The sequence below is a fragment of the Herpailurus yagouaroundi genome, unplaced genomic scaffold (assembly GCF_014898765.1).
Source record: "Herpailurus yagouaroundi ecotype Mexico unplaced genomic scaffold, PumYag 220, whole genome shotgun sequence".
NCBI lineage: Eukaryota > Metazoa > Chordata > Mammalia > Carnivora > Felidae > Herpailurus > Herpailurus yagouaroundi.
Window position 1 is genome coordinate 2678726 of NW_024412451.1, and position 16607 is coordinate 2695332.

Genomic DNA, 16607 nt, shown 5'->3' on the forward strand with positions numbered 1-16607 from the left:
CGTAAATGATGGCAACTCCTATTCCTCTCCCAGCGAACACCCACTGTGTAAGGCACCAAGATCAATAATGGGTTCAAAGCGATGACCAAAGTAGATGTGGGCCATTATCATCCTGTGGTCACAGCTAGTTGTGTTATTGATCGAAACAAAGCAGGAACCCACATATCCTGCCTCCCCAACTGCCACTTCTCCCACCCTCCGCCTCCGTGAGCTCAGACGCTAAGAGAGGGCAAGTCAGACTCCTAGTACAGAACTCCACACAGGCTTCAGGCTGATATGGACTGCCCCCAGAGGGGACACTAGTGGGGGCCCAGAGTTCAGATCCTGCAAGCTCCATGTGTTGGGGGAGGGGAGAGGAGCCGCGGGCAGAGGAATTTAGCCTGGTAGGTTATGTGCTGGGGGGTGAGGGGGGGGGGGGGGGCGGAGAGTGACACACAGAGATAAGCCCTCGAGGGGTCGGGATCCATGTGAGCACAGTGACCTTGGCCAAATAGCTTTTGCTTCTCTGCAAAACGGGAGTCATTCCAGCACCCAAGTCCCAGGGGAGAAAAACAGGTTCAGTGAGCTCAGGCCTGTCAAGTGCTCAGCAAGGTGGCTTTTGGGTACAACTCATGGAACTAGTTTTATTCCAAGTGCTTTTGCAGGGAGATGTCAAAGGCCTGGAAGACAGGAGTGGGGAGGAGAGGGCTCTGCCAGGACTGAGGGGGCAGGGCTTTCGGCGTGGCTTTGTCTTTTCTCTCTGCCTCCAGGCTTCCTTCGCCACTCTTCTCTCTTCTCTCTGTCTCCCTCTGTGTCTCTGTCTGGAAATGGGTTGTTGATCCATCGCTTATGAGCTGTGTGACCTTGAGCAAGTTACCTCCCTTCTCTGAGCCTCAGTTTCTTCATCGGGAAAATGGAGATGGGAATACCTCTGCTGCAGGTCTGTTCCGAGGATTAAATGAGATGGCATGTGTGTGAAATGACCAATGCCTGGTTACCTACTGTTCTTATTATAATTATTATTACTGCTACTGCAGTAACCTCTGTCTTTCTGATTCCTTCTTCTTTCTTTGTGTTTCTCTTCCTACCTCGCCTTCTGTTAGTCTGTCTCCCTATTTGGGTCTATGCCGGGGCTGGGAGTTCCAAGGGGGCAGGGCCCCGGGACCCCTAGCATTGCCAAGCCCGGGGCCTGATACATTAAAAGTACCCAGTAAAATGAACAGAAGCCTGCTCCGTGCCAAACCAGTGTTGGGCGATGCTGGGGACCCACAAGCGACTGAGATGGCCCCAACTGGGGTGACTGAGATAGCCCCAGTCCTGTCCTCACAGAGCTCACAGTCTGGGAGAGGAAGTAGTTATTTGTTGAATGGATGGATGAATGGATGGATGGATGGATGGATGAGCACATAAATGAGCTAACTTTGAGGTGGGCTTGGGATACTGGACAATATTTGAGTGGAGGCACTTGAGGCAGAGAATACTGCTAGAACAAAGGTCAAGGGCCCGGGAAGAGTCTGAAGAGCTGGGTGGGACATCTCGGAAAAAGGGCTGAAGAGGTCAGCAAGGGCCTTGGAGGCCAGGGAGAAGGAGGCCGGGCTTCCTTCTGAGGGCACTGGGGAGCCATGGCAGGTTCTGAGCTGGAGAAGGACGGGGGCAGTTCTTGCTTTAGCATGATCACTCTGGCTGCCTGGCTGTCCTATGGGAGGACGTGCAGATGGAAAGAAGAGGGTTGCGACCGGGGTGCCCTGGATCAGAACCGGGTCTAGGGGGAGCTACTAGAAACCTGGAGGAAAATGCCCAGGCCAGCCGGCTCTCCTGGACACCAGGAAAGGGGCTTCAGGGCTGGCCCGCCACCACCAGGGGGCAGCCAGGGCTACAGGTTTGAATCTCTCAGTGTGTTTTCCCAGGGTGGGGAGGTTTACACCTTGCTTTGGAGGTGGGGGGACGTTGGAGCTATCTGCGGGGCCGGCTGAGAGCCCCTCTGCTCTCCTGCCCCCACCCTGGCCCCTTGGGCCCCTGGAGCCCCCCCACCCCACCAGCAGGAGATTATGTCAATACAGCCCCGCCGCCGCTTCTAGCCAGGACAATATTTGTCCTCAGGATCTGGGGAGGTCGCTATGGAGACGGGGCTGCAGGGTGGGGGGAGCACCCCCTCCCGGAAGAGGGCGAGGGGCGCTGGGCATCTCTGCCTCATCTCTGTCTGATTGTGTCTGAGCGTTTCCCCCCAGCCTGTCTGCCTTTCAACGTTTCTCTTTCTGAACCGTCTCTTCATCTCTGTCTCTGGATACCTGTCTGTGGGTCTCTGTCTCTCAGGCCTCATCTCTGTGGATCTCTTGCTCTGTCCTTTACTGTCTCTCTCTGGGTCCTCAGCTCTATGCTTCTCCGTGGCTCTAGCTCTCTCTGGGTTTCACGTCTCTGTATCTTGGTCTGTCTTTGGGGCTTTGACTCTGTCTGTCTCTGGGATCCCATGTTTGTGTTTGTCTCTTTAGGCCCCTGTCTCTGGATCGCTGTCCCTTTCTGCCCCTGCGTTCCTGCTTTCTCTGGATCCTGTGTGTGTGTGTGTGTGTGTGTGTGTGTGTGTCTGTCTGTCTTTCAGGCCTTATCTCTCTGCAGTCCTGAATCTCAGGGGGGCCATCTCAGCCTCCCATTTCTGACCTCAGTCCCCACAGGGTGCCCCCTGTCCCCATCTCTCTCTGCTTCATTTCTCCTGTACCATCTGCTGGCACGCCAGGCCCCTGCCTGCTCCCCACAGGCTCTGCTTGGCTACAGCCCCAGCGGGGAAGGCACAGACCTTCCAGCTTCTTCCTCACGACCCCACCTCGCCTGACTGCCTCCTTTGGGGGGCACCGCCTGCTCCTTGCTGGGGGTGGGGCGATGACAGGCACAGAGACCCAGGACCTGAGGCAATGGAGAGAGAGGAACAGAGAGACGGACACCCTAAGAGCTGAGAGGAGATGAGACTCAGGGAAGAGAAAGGGGAGAGGTTAAAGATGGGAGAGGGAGAGATTCACACACACACACACACACACACACACGCACACGGAGAGACCAGAGGTGTGGGAATCAGTGTGTGTGTGTGTGTGTGTGTGTGTGTGTGTGTGGCCCTGCTGCCCCCTCCCCAGAACCCAGGAGGGTTTGGGGGGGGGGGGAGAGCAGAGGGCCAGGCAGGGTCCCAGGCACCGCCCCTCCCGTGCACCCTGTGCTGGGTTGTGACCGGTTCCCCCGCAGGGGACCTCCAGATTCTGAAGGCTGATGAGAAGCTCCAAAGCCACAGCAGCGTCCTGGCTGGTCACCTCTCCTCACGGCCCATTTTTCAGGCCCTCTCTCCCTCCACCCTCCCCCGTCTTCCTCTCAAAGTGGCCATCGCTCAGTTTCTGCATGTTCTCTCTCCCTCTTCCCCCCACTCCTCTGTACCGCCCCCTTGTTGCGTTGCCTCTGTTTCTCCCTCCTTGTCTCCCTGTGTACTTTTCTCTATGTTTGTCTCTTTCTCTCTCTGTCCCTGTCTCTCTTGGTCTCCTTGTCTCCATCTCTTCCTGTCTGTCTGTCTCTGGTCTCTCTGGGCCCTTGGTTTCTTTTCCTGTCTCTCTTACCACCTAAATTCCACTCCACTGCTCCCCCCTCTTCTCCGGTCTGTCCCCTCCCCCTTTCCAGCCTCCCCACTACCTTCCCAGCTCTAGCTGGGCACCCCCCCCCCCAGGCTCTCTTGGGGCCCAGGAGAAACGCCCTCCCACCCCCAGCCTCTCCCCGAGGTGCTGGGCTATCTCAGACCCCTCTCCCTCTCCACCCCGCCAACCGAGCCTTTCCCAGGACCCAGAGGGCGCCAGGAATGTGGGGCAGAGAGCAAGGAGGCCACAGCTGGAGGCCAGAGAGCCAGGACCCCTCCCGGTCACCCCTTCTCCCAGACTTGTCTCCTTCCAGCCCCTGGTGCTGGACCTGGCCTCCCCCTACTCCCTGCCCCTGCTGGGGCCTCTGGGCCTCAGTTTCTCCTCTGCAAAGTGGGCAGACTCACCTCTGCCCCACTTATCTAATAGGTCCGGGGGGGGGGGTTGGAGTGTGTGCTCCTGAATGTTACTAGTTGACTAACATGCACGAAGTGTGTCCCAGTTTGTACTAATGAGGGATTTGCACCTTGGGAACTGGGACTCGGTTTCTAAGGCTTCCCCCCAGTCCCGTACAGACGTTTTTAGGCAAAGGAAGAGACTGGAAGCGGAGACCATGCCAAGGTGTGTGATTCTGTGGTGATGGGGACCACGAGACCCTGTGGGTTTGTGTGTGATCGTGGGACGATGGCCTGTGACCCTCGGTGCGTCTGTGTGGCTTTGCGTGATGGTGTGATGGTGGCATCATGGCGCATGACGTGCATGTGACCGCCTGGGACTGGTGAGTGCGGGTGAGGGTGCCATGCAGAGTCCTGTGCCTGTACCACCACGGCGCTGGGGGTGACCACGTGAGGGTGACAGTGTGGCCATGTGGCAGCAGCCGTGAGAGTGTGTGCCTCAGTGACAACTGGGGAATGTGTGTCCTCGGGATGTGGCTGTGGACCCTGGTGACTTAAGTGAACTGTAAGAGCATCGGTGGGTATGGTTGTGTGACCTGTAGGTCGTGGCATTAAAGGATGATGTGACAGGGTGAAGAGCCACATCACGGTGGCTTTATGTCACCGACTGTCATTCTTGGAGCCTCTGCTGTATGCCCGAACCTGTGCTGAGTGACCCTGGGGACCCAGCGATGACCGCAAGGCCCTGGCCGGGTCCGCAAGTTGCCACAGGCCAGTTGGAGAGACAGAAGGTGTCTGTGACGTGACCTAGTGATTGTGTGACAGTGCGTGTGACTGACACGGTATCCCCGGGGCTTCGCGAAGACGTGACTGTGTTGCTAGGTGAGTGGAAGGGTGTGCACATGGGGTGCACGTGACTGTATCGCCGTGGATGACTGTCATACCTGGGGGGAAAAGACCTTGGTTCCCTGAGGGTGACCCTGGATTGCACAGCCGTAAATGACCGGCGGAAAAGTGTTCAGGGAGCCACAGCGTGTGACCGTGCTGTGCCTCTCCATGCTCAGTGGATGGGACCTCGTGTGACACCGTGTGTGGCTGCGTGACTGCGGTTGTGTGCGACGGCTGGGTGTGATGGGTGGGACAACGTGACAGACTGTGACCCCGGCTCCCTGGCTGCTGTTGCACGTGACTCTGAGCGACTTTGATACTCACACGCCACTGGCCACTGGCCCCCTGCTCTGGGTCTCTCCAGAGCTCCCCCCTCCTACTCCCTGGCCCCGCCCTCTCCCACCACCCCAGGCTGTCACCTCCTCCAGAGCCCTGGTGAGGCAGTGGAGGCAGCAGCAGAGGCAGCCACAGCGCCCCGGAGTGAGTGACCAAGAGCAGATCTGGGGACAGGTGAGGGCTCCCCCAACCCCAGCCGGTTCCCCTGCTCCCATGTCCCGCTCAAGTCTCTGGGTCCCTCTTTCTCTGTTTCTTAACCCACGCCTTGCTGTCTTTGTCTCTCCGTGCCCACAGTCTCTATCCTCCTCTCTGTCTCTGGGTATCTCCGTCTCCAGGTCTCCCAATCTCTGTTCAGCCTATCGCTGAACCTTTATCTCTCCTGGACCCATTCTCTGTGTCTCTCTCCATGCCTCTCTCCCCTCTTTGTCTCCTTGCCCACATTTTTGTCTTTTTCTGTCGTTTGCTCTCTGGTCTCTTGCTGTGTGTCGCATTCCGCTCAGTCTCTGTATTTCTGTTTCATCCATTTCTCGGGCTCCGTCTGTCTGAGATCTTCCCCTGCCCGCCCCCCTTTCTCTACATGGTGCTAATGTGCCAGGTATCGGGGTCAGACGCATTTCCAGGCATCTGGGTCCCCGCAGACCTAAGCCCAGGCTCTGACTCCTCTCTAGTCCCTAGGGAGAGGGTTGTTCCATCGACTCGGCTTTCTCCAGATCGGGCAAGTTCTATAAGGTCGAGTCCCCATCTGTCATTTGAAAACCCTGTGGGCTGGGAGAGTGGGAACTCCGAGGGTCCTTTCAAGCCCCGTGCCTGACGATTTCTGTGACCTTTTCTCCGAGGCAGTCCCCAGGTTTCCCAGAGTCTCTAGGTCTAGACTCCGGGTGACATTAGCGCTTCCGCCCTGTCGAAGCAGCTCTAAGGCAACCGCGCCCTCAGCAAACACCCCCCTTCCACCGCCGCTGCCCCGGCAACACTTGGGGGCGGGCCTGGGGATCACATGTCGGATCTCGGCCTCGCCCCCTCGCCCCCACCCCTTCCGTCGTCACTCGTGGGAGGGGAGTGGGGGGCGCTGCCTCCCAGTCTGCAAGTATGATTCCCAGGGCCGATGGCGCTGGGGCCGGAGGGGAGGGCGGAGGCTCCTGACTCTACCCCCTGACCCTGCAGGCCCGACTGCCCCTACGTGATCAGACCCTTGGTCCCCCTCTCCCCCCATGCCCCACCGTCCTCACGATGCCGAACGGTCCGCCTTGGCAGCTGCTTCTACCGCTACTCTGGTCGTGGGGGCCGCTGCTCCGGAGGGCGGAGGTGAGGACCCGAGGAGCCACAGGAGTTCAAGCCTGGGAGGGAGGTCTGGGGACGGTTTTAAGTCTTCCCCCACTGCAGAGAGAGTTTTAAGGCTGCCCCGCCTGTCCAGATTCAAGTTGTTTCCCCCTCAAATTCCCCTGATGATTTCCAGCCACTCTTTCCCCTAGTTTTCCTGGCGGTTTTCAGCCCTGCCCCCACCCCCACCCCCAACTTCCCGGTCTAGGCACCCCCGAAGACTTAGAAGAGGTTTCTAAGCCACCCAAGACTCCCGGACAAAACAGGGCAGCCTCTTCAAGTCCCCGCAGGGTGTTTTTGGCCCACACGAACCGCGCTGCCTGGGAGGAGGGGTCGGTCGTGGGGGGGGGGGGTCCTCCCTCCTCTCTTTCCATAGACAGGCTCTGTGGGGCAGACGGCGGGGGAGCTGTACCAGCGCTGGGAACGGTACCGTAGAGAGTGCCAAGAGACACTGGAGGCCGTGGACCCCCCAGCAGGTGTGACTGGAGGCGGGAACTAAGGGCAGGGGGAGGACTAGGGCTGAGAGGCGGGCGCTTGAGGCGGGGCTAGGACTGGGGGGCGGGGCCTGAAGGAAGGCTGGGGTCGAGGTGGGCTGGGTCGCAGAGGCCTGGGTGATGCTTGGCCTCGGCGGGAAGCAGCTAGACCTCAGTGCTTGGAGAGACTCGGGCGTAGCTCATATGAAAGGGAGCCGCCTGAGAAGCAACTTGAAGTGGGCGGGGGTTGGGGCGGGGCTGAATCCGGTGGGTGGAGCCTAAAGTTGGCCCGCGAGGGGGCGGGGCCTGGGGCCTGGTGGGAGGGGCCGTGGCGGGCCGCTCCGGGCGGGCGGGGGTAGGGCAGAGCTTGCTCGTGGAAGGCGGAGAAGCCTTGCGCTGGGTGCAGCCGGTCCACCCGACGCCTGGCCCCCACGCCCACCCCAGGCCTCGCCTGTAACGGGTCCTTCGATATGTACGTCTGCTGGGACTACGCTGCACCCAACGTCACCGCCCGTGCGTCCTGCCCCTGGTACCTGCCCTGGCACAGCCACGGTGAGGTGCCCCCTGGACCCCGCACCCCCCGACAAAAATAGATCCTAACCCTGCCCCAGATACCACTCACCCAAATCTCGCCTACGCTTGATCTCCTGCTCCTTTCTGTCCGGCTGGGTGTCTCCTTCTGCCTGACCAAGCTCTGTCTCTGTATCTCTCTGAGAGCCCCTGGGTTCTTATTTTCTCTCCTTTTCCTTTTCCTTTTCCTGAGTCTGTCTTTGGGCGTCTTGATCTTCCTCTCCTAGCCAGCTATGTGGCCTAGAGCAATTTATTTAACCTCTTTATGCCTCAACTTCCTCATCTGTAAAATGGGGTTGATAATAGTACTCTTGTCTTTGTTTCTCTCTCTCTTTCTCTGTGCCTCTGACCCCCTCCTTTGTTTTTTACAGTGGCTACAGGCTTTGTCCTTCGCCATTGTGGCAGTGATGGCCAATGGGGACCTTGGAGGGACCATTCTCAGTGTGAGGACCCAGAGAAGAATGGAGCCTTTCAGGTAAAGAGCGGTGAGGGATGCAGGTTAGGATGTGCAGGGAGATGAAAAGACAGCTGTCTCGGGTAGAGCCTGAAACCCCTTGTACTGTTGAAGATAGAAACCCAACTTAAACTTGCGCGATGGAGAAAGAAAGAGAAATGTATATTGGCTTCTGTGATTGAAGAGCATTAGGCCACAGTTTCAGGAACAGCTGGATCTAGGCACTCAAATGCTGTTGTTGGAAATCTCTCTGCCTCTCACTACACCATGACTTTTTTTCTCTGTGCTGGTCTCATCTTTTCCGTGGGGTGAAAAGTGTGGTCCTCATTAACGAACACCAGGTTCACATCCCACCAACCAAGCAAGACGGTGGGGAGACTGGATTTTGCTCTCCATAGCTCTAACGAAATGTCCCAGGACTGACACTTATTGGCCTGTTTTGGGTCGCGTCCGCCCGGCACACTGTGTAAGGGTGTGTCTGTGTGTGCAGGGGGTTGGACTGAGGGGCGGAGTCAGCCCCACTCAAAGGAGGGTAGATGGATCCCCAAGGGAAAATTGGGAAGCTGGGCGGGAACAAAAAGCAGGGCCCCTTTCTGGCCCCGGGGGAAGCACTGAACTCTGTTCCTGTGTCCCCCTGTCCTCCTGCACCCCACCCCCACCCCGGCTTAGGATCAACGGCTGATTTTGGAGCGGCTGCAGGTCATGTACACCGTAGGCTACTCCGTGTCCCTGGCCACACTGCTGCTGGCCCTGCTCATCTTGAGTTTCTTCAGGTGGGACCTCCAGCCCTGAGCGGCAGCGGCAGACGCTGGGCCTCAGTTTGCCCAGTAAGATGGGGTGGTCAGGCTCCACGACCAAGAGGCATCCAACAAGCGGTTCTGTGGGAAGGGCTGGGAGGTGACTTAAGGGGTTCTCTGGGGCCACGGACAGGTCTCCAGGGGTCCCCAGCCTGCCTCCCATCTCCCCTAGGCGGCTGCGCTGCACTCGAAACTACATCCACATCAACCTGTTCACGTCTTTCATGCTGCGGGCGGCGGCCATCCTCACTCGAGACCGTTTGCTACCTCCTCCTGGCCCCTACCCTGGGGACCAAGCCCCTGTCCTGTGGAAACCGGTGAGCGTCGTCCCGCTCTTCTCAAATTGGGGTTCCGCCTCCTCTGGTGGGGCCGAGAGGTTGCCAATCTACTCACCACCTCCTACCCTGTCAACAGTTTCTCTCTCTTGACCTCTCCAAACATATTTGGACAGGGGCCCTCCCTCCTCAGCGTCCTCCATCGTTGACCCCCTCACCTCCTGTATGGGACTTTTCCATTCCCTTTCTCTCAGTATCTCACCCCTCCCGGGACTTGTCCACCAAGGAGAGAGTCCCCTTGCTGGAGGCGGGGCGTGGCAGGATGGGAGAAACTAACTGGGCGCGCGGGGGGGGGCGGGGGAGGGGGATTCGGTAACACACCAATTTGTTACTGAGAGACAAAGGTGGGAGAGGCTAAGGGTCTGGGGGCCCGGGTGAGAAAAACTTTGCGGTCGCGAGATGGGCCATACCACTTGTTAAGAAGCCGTGGGGTGGGCGAGCCCATGTGCTGGTGGGACCAGGGGAATGGGATGGGAGAAACCTTTGGATAGGGCAAGTAGTTGAGTTCAATTTTTAGGAGGTGGGGTGCGAGAGGCCATATTTGGGGGAGGGGAGGATTGGGGAGGGACTCTGATAAGCAAGATGGGTGATACCAATTGTTAAAGAGGTTAAGCGTGGCATAGCTCGCACAGGGGAAGAGAACAGATGAGGGAAATCGACCACGGGCTCCATCCGCTGGCGGTGCAGAGAGGGAGGTGAATGCTTGATGGCGGGAGATGGAGGAGGAAGGCTTGGGGCCCCCCTGGAGGCCTTGACTGCCCCGTCCCCCCCGGTCTGGCCACTCCCTAGGCCCTAGCTGCCTGCCGTACGGCCCAGATCGTGACCCAGTACTGCGTGGGAGCCAACTACACGTGGCTGCTGGTGGAGGGGGTCTACCTACACAGTCTCCTGGTGCTTGTGGGAGGTTCCGAGGGGGGCCACTTCCGCTGCTACGTGTTCCTCGGCTGGGGTGAGCCCCGACCCTGTCCCCTGCCCAGCCCAGCGCGTCTCCACTCTCCCGATTACCCCGCTGGTCTACCTCAGGGGGTCTCCTCCCCTCTCTGGGTTTTTGCCTCCCCACCCCGGCGGGGGAAATTCCGCGGGTCTTGGGCCTGGTGGGGCCCGTGCGCGCGCTGACGGCTGCGGCGGGGTGGGGGGCGGGGGTCGGGGTCTGCACAGGGGCCCCCGCGCTTTTCGTCATTCCCTGGGTGATCGTCAGGTACCTGTACGAGAACACGCAGTGAGTCTTGCGGTCTGGGGTGGGGCCTGGGAGGTGGGCGGAGCTTTGAGGGACGCGGGCGGGTTGTGATGGAAACGCGGGGAGGTTCGGATGGCACGTCGGGGCTCGGAGGGAAAGGGGCTTGGTGGGATATAAAGGAAGGGGGAGCTAGGAAAGGTTGTGTGCTGGAACGGGGGCGGGGGGCGGTATGAGGGCGGGGCCTGGCTCGTGGGGGCGGGGCTTTAAAGGAACGTGGGTGTGGCGTTAAGGAAAGTGGGCGGAGCTGGCGAAAGGGTGTGCATGATCCCGAGGGTCCTGGGGTTTTCTCTTAGCTCTACTCCCTCTCCCACCAGGTGCTGGGAGCGGAACGAAGTCAAGGCCATTTGGTGGATCATACGCACCCCTATCCTCGTGACTATCTCGGTAAGGCCGACCCTGCCTCCTCCGGGCCATCCTTTGGAATTCCCCACCCTGGGAAACTGGGCGCCTCCTGTCCCCCGGGACAGGATGCGGCTGGCTCAGCCTCTGTCTCTCCCTGCAGATTAATTTTCTCATCTTTATTCGCATCCTTGGCATCCTCGTGTCCAAACTGAGGACGCGACAGATGCGCTGCCCGGACTACCGGCTGAGGTGAGGCAGGGTGGCCGGGACGGGGGGGGGGGGGGGGGGCAGGGGCGGGGCGCGAGAGGGAGAAGGACCTGGGGCTGCGGGACCACTGCCACCCTCCGCCCCCAGGCTGGCTCGCTCCACGCTGACGCTGGTGCCCCTGCTGGGCGTCCACGAGGTGGTGTTTGCTCCCGTGACAGAGGAACAGGCCCGGGGTGCCCTGCGCTTCGCCAAGCTCGGCTTTGAGATCTTCCTCAGCTCGTTCCAGGTGCTAAGGCGGGGTGCAGGGGGTACACCCTTCCGCCTGGGCCCTCCTCCCCAGAAGGGGCGGTGGTGGGCGGGGGCGCTACAATCGTCCACCGATGCAGCCACTGAATGCAGTGTGGACACATGAACACGTTCCTCCATTCTGTGCAAGGTACTGAGCTAGCTCTGTCCTGAGCTGGGGAGGCAGCCGGGATGGGGACAGTAGACCAGGTGGCTCAGCAGTACTGCCTCCTGGGGAAGATGGAGGGCTTTGCAGCCGCACAGGGCCTCCCAGGGCTTCCCACCTCCGTGGCCTTCATCTAGAGTCTGAGTAGAGTCTGAGTAGAGTCTGAGCTAGGGTGGGGGTTAGATGACGTGCCTGGGGCTCAAAATGTAAGGAGGCACTCACTCCAGAATTTAGGGCCAACCCTGCCTGCACTTGTTCTGCCCCAGTAGCCGCCTGCTTTTCCTTGTTGGGCCTCAGTTTTCTCATCTCTAAGTGGGAACAACACGAATCTCACCTCACAAGGCCGTTCCTTCATTCAATTCAGCAAAAACCTATTGAACGCTTACCCGGTCCCAAGCCATCTTCCAGGCTTACTGTGGGGATACGGCCAGGAACCAAACGGTTCCTACCCTCTAGTGGGAGAGACAGATGCTAAACATGCCATAGGAGAAAAATCTACCGAATGTCGGATGGGGAGACGTGCCCTGAAGGAAATAGAGGGGCAGACGATATATGGGGTTATAGACGGGGCCAGGGAAGGCCTCGCTGAGAAGACATACGTTGGAGGTGAGGGAACGAGCCAGGCAGATATTTGGGGAAGATGTTCCAGGAAGAGAAACATGAAGTGCAAGACCCCTGACGTGGGAGAGAGTACCTTTCATGAAGGAAGAAGGCCAACATGCCTGAAGCGGTGGGAGCCAGAGGAAGCAAGGGGGAGATAGCCCAGAGAGGCGAGGTACCCAGGCAGTGCGTACCTTGGCTTTTCCTTGAGTGGGTCGGGAGCCAGCGGAGAGGGATGTGATCAGAGTTAGAGTTTATTTTAAAAATTTATTTATTTATTTAGAATAAAAAAATTTTAATGTTTATTTCTGAGAGAGAGAGAGCATGCGCACAAGGGGGGAGGGGCAGAGAAAGAGGGACACAGAACCCGAAGTAGGCTCTGAGCTCCGAGCTGTCAGCACGGAGTCCATAGCGGGGCTCGGACTCACAAACTGCGAGATCATGACCTGAGCCGAAGTCAGGTGCCCAACCGACTGAGCCACCCAGGCGCCCCTTAAAAAAATCTTATTTATTTATTTATTTATTTAGGAGAGAGTGAGAGAGCTAGTGGGGGAAGGGCAGACAGAGAGAGAGAGAGGGAGACAGAGGTTCCAAAGCGGGCTCTGTGCTCACAGCAGGGCTCGAACTCAAACTGTGAGATCATGACCTGAGCTGAAGTCAAGATGCTTAACCGACCGAGCCGCCCAGGCGCTCCAGAATTAGATTTTAATGGGATCATGGAAATTAATGAGATTTATAATATCTTAATAACAAATGATTGATTTGTTAGTTTATCAAGTAATTTATTCGTAGTCATGCATAGTTTGGATCTTAAGTTTATATGTAGAATGTATATGTTTATAGAAATAGATAAGCGTCAAGTAAAACTAATTTATTAACAACACGTAATATATTTCAACCCGAGGGGCCAGGAACCAGAGCTTCTTGCATATTTATTACCTCAGTTCTCACAATCACCACTCTATTATAATTACCCCACTTTCCAGATGGAGAAACTGAGGCACAGAGGGGTTAAGTACTGGCCTCAGTGGGTCGGAAAGTGGCCAAGCAGGGTATCCTATCTAGGCGGCGGTCCCCCTGTTCTCAACCTGACCGTTCAGCAAACAGGAGAGGGCGGAAGGCGTTCCGGGGCCGGGAGAAAGTGACTGAAATAGTCCAGGACCAGGGTGGCGGCAGCCGAGGTGGTTTGGGACCTGCTAAGGGTCCGAGCCCTTGAAGGGGTATCTGCCATCCGGCCCCCACTCTCGATTGACCCCCGCGCCTCCTTCTGGCAGGGCTTCCTCGTCGGCGTGGTCTACTGCTTTATCAACAAGGAGGTAGGGAGGGACAGCCCCGGCTCGCCGCCCGCGCCCTCTGGTGGCCGCGCAGGGAACGGCGCGCCCGGGGCCGCCCCTGAGCGACGTTCCGTTGCAGGTGCAGGCGGAGATCCGCCGCTGCTGGCATCGCTGTCGCCTGCGCCACAGCCTCGGTGAGGAGCGGCGCCAGCCACCGGAGCGCGCCTCCAGGACCCCGCCGTCGGGCTCAGGCCCTCGCCCGGTCGCCATTGACCGCACCCCGTCCTTGGGGACCCTCCCAGGGCCTGGGAATGAGGCCAGCCGGGGCTTGGAAAGTCACTGCTAGGCAGCGGTCCATTCGAGTTAGCACGTATTTATTGAGCGCCTGCTGTGTACCAGGTCCAGTGTGGAGGGCACTGGGGAAATTGGGGTGGGGGTGGGAGGGGGGAAACAGAAGAAAAGGTCCCTGTTGCAGTTCACCAATGAGTGGGGGAAACAGCAAAGACAGAACATCAAGTGACACATTCGTTGTGGGATGGCCCATGAAGAAAAATGAAAAGGGAGCCTAAGGTGAGCCAGGAGGATCTCTGTCTCTGAGGCGACACTTAGGCCATACCTGCAAGAGGTGAAGGAGACCACTTTGGGAAGAAAATTCTAGGCAGAAGCAACAGCATCTGCAAAGGCCTCGAGGCAGGAAAGAACTTGGGGGACAGGTGGCCTGCGTGGCTGGAGTGAGGTGAGTCAGCGCCCAACCGATGGGGAGAGAGAAGTGGGCAGGGGCGCAAGATCTGGAGTTTTCTTCCAGGGGCATTGAAGATTCCTAGCAGGAGTGTCTCATAGGCTATTTTTTTTTTTTTTTTTAATGTTTGTTTTGAAAGAGAGAGAGAGAGAGAGAGAATCCCAAGCAGGGTCCTCGCTATCAGCGTTGAGCCCCACGCAGGGGATCCCAAGAACCATGAGATCGCGACCTGAGCCGAAATCAAGAGTCGGATGCTTAACCGACTGAGCCACCCAGGCACCCCTGATGGGCTAATGTTTTAAGCACATCCTCTGTCCGCCATGTGAGGAAACCGATTATTAGGGGCAGGAGTGGCCACTGCAGAGGGGGGTGAAGTGGTCAGACTCCGGCGCTATTTTAAAGGTAGAACTGAGGACTTGCTAACGTGTCACACGCCGGAAGTGCAGCCAGAAGTCCAGGAAGACTCCTAAGTTTTGGATGGTGGAGAGGAAAGAGATAGGGAGATGGGGAGAATCAAGAGTGCCTTTTGGTTACGTCAGGCTGGGAAAAAGGACCTGGGGCTCACAGGAGGGGAGATAGAAATACAAACGGGGGGAGAACGCTGGGCCAGAAGGCACTTGGCCTGTAGGCTACATATGGGCCGTTAAAGGCAGGCCTCGGAGCCGAACCCAGGACCACTGCCGGCTGGGGGTGCAGACACACATCCCCACCCTCCTGGGCGGCCCCTGGGAACTGGGAGAATTAGGGGGAAGCCGACAGCCTGTGTCCGGACCACACGTCCCCACACTAGACTCTCACTCCTAAATCCGCCCCTGGCTCACATCTGCGCTTAGATTCAGTTAGTAGCTGGGTGTTTGCCTTGGGGTCCGCAGCCCCCTGGATAGATGTGGCCCGTTGCTGCCGAACGGAGTCCTTCAAGCATGTGGTCCCGCTGGGACCCCCTCGTGGGCGTTGGGGGGTGCTCTGAAGCAGGGACCTTGTAAATAAAGCATGAGAAATGAGGCTGGCCGCGTGGCCGGGTAACTTCTGGAGGGTAGCACTGCTCTTCAGCCACGTGCTGCCACCGTCCCCCGTGCCTAGGAGAAACCCCGACTGGGAATGTCCTGTGATCTCCCGATACTCAACTCTCTGCCGTGTGTACAATTAAAATTGCGTGTGTGTGCCAAACATTTTCTGAGGGCTGCTTCCCTGAACAATGGCGTAGGAACGGCAAGACTGCAGAAACCACCAGCCTGGTTCAAACTTAGTTTGGGTACTTGCTAGGTGTAGGACTTGGGAAAAATTCCCAGCCTCTTTGTGCCTCAGCTTCTACTTCTGGAAAGCGGGTACAATGATGGCACCTACGTTCTACGGTTGCCCGAGACTCCGGCGAGTCACTCTTAGGATACTCCCTGGTGCAGGGGGCACGCTTTTCCTGCAATCTCTGCTTTCGCTTTCACCCAATGAAGGAAGGGGTGATTAGAAACCATTTGGGCAGGGGCAGGTGAAGGGGTGAGGAAATTCAGACTGATGCCAAGCAGGGTGCCTGAGGCAGGAGCCTTTGCTGCCAGCCCTTGAGGCAGGGAAACAACTTCCCACTCGCTGGGGAGAAGTCACCAAGAAGGGGGAGGCAGGGCAGGGATTCCAGAGCCTGTGCTTTCCCAGCTGCTGCACAAGAATCGAATCCTTGCAGGGGTGCAGAGCGGCCGGGGGGCGGGGGGGGGGGGGCGCTGGGAGGAGTACCTCCTGCAGCAGCACCACTGCTCCCACGTTAGAGAACGTGGCTCCATCATTTCCTGAGTGACCCTGGGCAAGTCACTTACCCTCTCTGGGCCTCAGCTGTCTCATCTATAAAATGGGATGGCTCTAGTATCTACTCACCAGACGAGTGTTCCAATTAGATGTGGACCACTCAGTAAATGTGCACCTTTATAACCTTACCGCTGTCGCTTTGTGTCATGCCTTCTCCTGTTACGGGGTCCCTCGCTGTCACTAAGGGACTCCTGGAATAACTCAGGATGTGCCTTCCACAGCTCAGGGCATCAGACATCTCATTTTGTCCTCATCCTGACCCGAGGCCTGCCAACTCCTGACCGACCGAGCGTTTGGCCCCATCTGGAGAACGGAGTGAAAGACGCAGGCAGAGACAGAACAGAGACACGGGTGGGGGAGAGCACAGCGTGTGCGCATCACCGCAAGACAGGGATCTTCCTTATCCCCCTCCCCACAATAAGTGAGCCTCCCACCCTGCCTTCCCACCTCTATCGCCCTACGTTTGTCAGAGAATTTCACCCCCTAGGTTTGTCAGAGAATTTCACCCGAGGGCAATTAAGTTGTAATTCGAGGGCAGCAAAGCTCAGGGTTGAGCCCCAGGCTCTGGAGCAGGGTGGGTCTCAATGACAGCTTCCTGGCTTCCCGGCTGGATACCTCCGGCTGGGTACCTCCGGGGAAGTGCTCACCTCTCTGTACCTCTCAGTTCCCTCCTCTGGAAACGGAGGCCAGAATTAATAGCGCCTGCTCACAGCGGCGGACAGGAAGGCTGAGCGGCACAGGGGCCGGGGCCTGGCACCCTAACAGTTTGGCAGGTGTCAGCTGCGGTCGCTATCAATATTTGGGTACCGACTGCTACAAC

General features: G+C 58.1%; 1 protein-coding gene across 3 annotated transcripts; it reads left to right on the plus strand.

The window, feature by feature from the left end:
- The first annotated feature begins 823 nt into the window (after positions 1–823).
- Positions 824–16240, plus strand: GIPR (gastric inhibitory polypeptide receptor). 3 transcript variants are annotated; one of them, XM_040457433.1, is made up of 14 exons: positions 824–919; positions 6362–6502; positions 6894–6993; positions 7435–7542; positions 7932–8035; positions 8684–8787; positions 8984–9128; positions 9936–10095; positions 10305–10365; positions 10698–10767; positions 10886–10974; positions 11080–11218; positions 13258–13299; positions 13397–13650. In XM_040457433.1, the coding sequence occupies exons 1-14, from the start codon at positions 893–895 to the stop codon at positions 13601–13603; spliced, it is 1497 nt and encodes a 498-aa protein (XP_040313367.1). In that variant the 5' UTR covers positions 824–892; the 3' UTR covers positions 13604–13650. The 3 variants fall into 3 exon arrangements, with proteins under 3 accessions (XP_040313367.1, XP_040313369.1, XP_040313368.1); XM_040457435.1 differs by lacking the exons at positions 13258–13299; positions 13397–13650 and adding an exon at positions 16009–16240; XM_040457434.1 differs by lacking the exon at positions 13258–13299.
- Positions 16241–16607: the final 367 nt, after the last annotated feature.

What these genes read in the sequence shown, in the direction of transcription:
- GIPR (XM_040457433.1), top strand. Translation starts at nt 893, where the DNA reads ATGGAGATGGGAATACCTCTGCTGCAG. An exon ending in TGCCCGGACTACCGGCTGAG is followed by an intron (nt 10,975 to 11,079) that starts GTGAGGCAGGGT and finishes CTCCGCCCCCAG; the next exon opens with GCTGGCTCGCTCCACGCTGA. An exon ending in TCTTCCTCAGCTCGTTCCAG is followed by an intron (nt 11,219 to 13,257) that starts GTGCTAAGGCGG and finishes TCCTTCTGGCAG; the next exon opens with GGCTTCCTCGTCGGCGTGGT.